General features: G+C 33.3%; 1 protein-coding gene across 1 annotated transcript; it reads right to left on the bottom strand.

Moving 5' to 3' along the window:
* Nucleotides 1-698: 698 nt before the first annotated feature.
* LOC116134829 (heavy metal-associated isoprenylated plant protein 45-like) lies at nucleotides 699-2209 on the bottom strand. The gene is made up of 3 exons (XM_031420475.1): nucleotides 2113-2209; nucleotides 1964-2039; nucleotides 699-1051 (listed from the first exon to the last, which is right to left on the bottom strand). Exons 1-3 carry the CDS (start codon nucleotides 2158-2160, stop codon nucleotides 729-731), a joined length of 447 nt encoding a protein of 148 aa, XP_031276335.1. The 5' UTR covers nucleotides 2161-2209; the 3' UTR covers nucleotides 699-728.
* Between the last annotated feature and the right edge of the window lie 544 nt (nucleotides 2210-2753).

The following is a 2753-nucleotide window of genomic DNA, read 5'->3' as shown; positions in this document are numbered from 1 at the left end:
GGTTGGGCCATGGGTCTTTCATGGGCTTGGGTAGAACTCTCCTTGGAAAACCGGCTTGCCAAGGGAGGGTGCCCAAGCCTTTATAACCCACATGCCCACTCTTTTTCCTTTCAATGTGGGATCCCAACAGTGACATACCTCTTATAATCACCCATACTAATACCATCACATTATATTCAATGGAGACATTCAACATGCCTACTATGCAATGTTATTGCCCAATTAACATTACTTGTGTAGGGAATTTTTTGATGATTTGATCTTATGAAGATCCGTGTCATCCGGACATTGCACATGCAATATTAAATATAATATAATATAAATGAAGCAGAAAATCAACATGTGAAATAATATATTCATAATCAACACTTTCTTTTATTCATAATATATTTACAAGATATAATGTCCTGAAACCTACAACACGATTGGTTCCTGAAGCATACACTAACAGTTAAGTCATGTGGTTTTATGCCTAAATTTGTCCATTAAACAAAACCTTAACATTTTGGAAATTAAGATTAATAAAGTTGCTTATATGTGGAAATATTTCTAAAACATAAGACAACAATTGAGAATGAGATTGTTCGATTAACAAGTTGGAATTCTCCTTGGTATGCACTAATACTTTCAAAAGGCTAAACGTTAAAAATACTTACAAAAAGACTTATATATATATATATATATATCACTTTATTCTGGTTAAGGTATTGGCATAATTAGGGGCAATATCACATAATCCTACAAAATGCATGTACATTATCTTCACTAAAGAGATGAACGGTTTCATCAGGGATGGTTGAATAAGCTTGGTCAGGGAAGTAGCCATGAACGCTTTCATTAAAGCCATGCCGGTAATAATTATAGGAAGAAGTGTAAGTAGATTCATCTAAATATGTGGATGCATATGGATAGTATTCACTATCATATGGGAATGGCCAAAACTCTGCCTTTCTTCCGGTTCTCCTTACAACTTTTAGGACTTTTCTCTGGTCAATGTACCCAGTCACTGTTACCTTCTGCTTATCCATGTCAATTTCCAAGCTATCAACCCCTGTATCAGTACCATTAATGAACCAACTATATAATAATATACTCTTTTTAATTTACCCTGCAGAATAAAAATTAAAAACAAAATAGATGATCTGATATCGGTACAGATGACAATAGGGAAGTCGGAATGCGGAGAGGCCTCTCCCATTCCCCACCACAATTAGGATTTGTCTCAATTATCCATCCTATTCAAATCACGTAAGCAGGGTGGGAATGTGAAATCTTTACATGGGTAGTACTTCTCCAACCGAATAAAACTATTGAAGAATCTTCCCAAACGGGGTGAGGATAAAATTAACATAAACTATATAAATAATCACATTAAAAATAAATAACATTATAATATAATAAACTATTAGTACATAGTATTAATGTGCTAATAAAAACGACCATAACATGTTGCAGTAATGTAGGATAAACATATAATTTACATATTACAAAATTAAATCTATTTTTTTTGCATTCAATAGTAGGGAGGAATTGATTATTCCGATGGATACGGGGAATAGAGTACTAAAAATATGGGGATTCAATTTGTCCTCAAAGCACATATCGTTCCCTAAATTAACACCCATCATCTTTCCATTTTTGCCATCCTTAGATATCGATGATGAAATACACCATCTAGCTATATATGAAGAATCTTGAAGCACATGTTAGTTAATACCATGGAAAACTAATTATATATGACTGGAGAAAACCTACATATATATGAATTGTAAAGAATTATTGTTGAAGATGTTGAGTAGGTTGAACTTAGAAATGAAATAGAACTTCTCTAATGTGACAAACTGAAAATCATATATGATTTTAACGCAGTAGAAAAAAGAAATAAATGGAAAACCACATATAGCACAAAAATCCTCTTAAAATCAGTAAATAAGCTTCCTCGACAAAATATACCAAGCCTTACCGTCAATTTTAGAGATTGCTCTTCGTATCCTCTTTTCGCATCCTTCGCAGTCCATATGTACCGAAAGCTCCACAATCTGTAAGCATGAAGTACATTTTCATTCAAAATATCATTATTATATTCTTATACAATAACAACCAAGCACTTACGGCCATGGCATTGGGTAACTCCGGTTTCCCTGGGAGCCAGCCAAACATGAAGAAATTCCTCTACTCTGCAATTCCAATTCCTTCCTCAGAAAGCTATCTAGCTGTTCATAAATGCATGTTTCGAAAATGTTTTCCTCTAGACCTTAAATAAATAGCATTTGGTTTAGAGTGTCATTATCCGCTTTATGAAATAAATCTATATATATTCAGAATTTATACTATAGTTAAAAGGTCTTCAGTAACACTTCTAGGGTTTTGTCATCTCTACTGTACATACATAGCGTATGAATGAACTTGTTAAACTTAAATAATATTCCGTCCTTACTTTTAAACTTACAATTTTAGATCCCCTTTATATAAAAATTCTAACTCGATCTACCATGAATATTATTAATTAGTGGAAAAATAAAAGAATGTCAAAAATATTATGGTGCCGTCTGCTGAAATTAATGGCATTCCGAATCTATTCTCCGCCTGATTCTTTTATCTATTGGGCTAAACTCAAACATTTCTGTGCTTAACTGAAAACTTGAAAAGCATTTATTGAAATGGACAAATGATAAGATTATTGTGCGCCACTGTTTACAGCAGAGATGCCCTGGTCCCTGCTTGTCTATTATCCCTTCTTATACACCATAAAC

This window comes from Pistacia vera, unplaced genomic scaffold (genome assembly GCF_008641045.1).
Source record: "Pistacia vera cultivar Batoury unplaced genomic scaffold, PisVer_v2 Contig292, whole genome shotgun sequence".
Classification (NCBI taxonomy): domain Eukaryota; kingdom Viridiplantae; phylum Streptophyta; class Magnoliopsida; order Sapindales; family Anacardiaceae; genus Pistacia; species Pistacia vera.
This window is presented reverse-complemented; position numbering and strand designations above follow the sequence as displayed.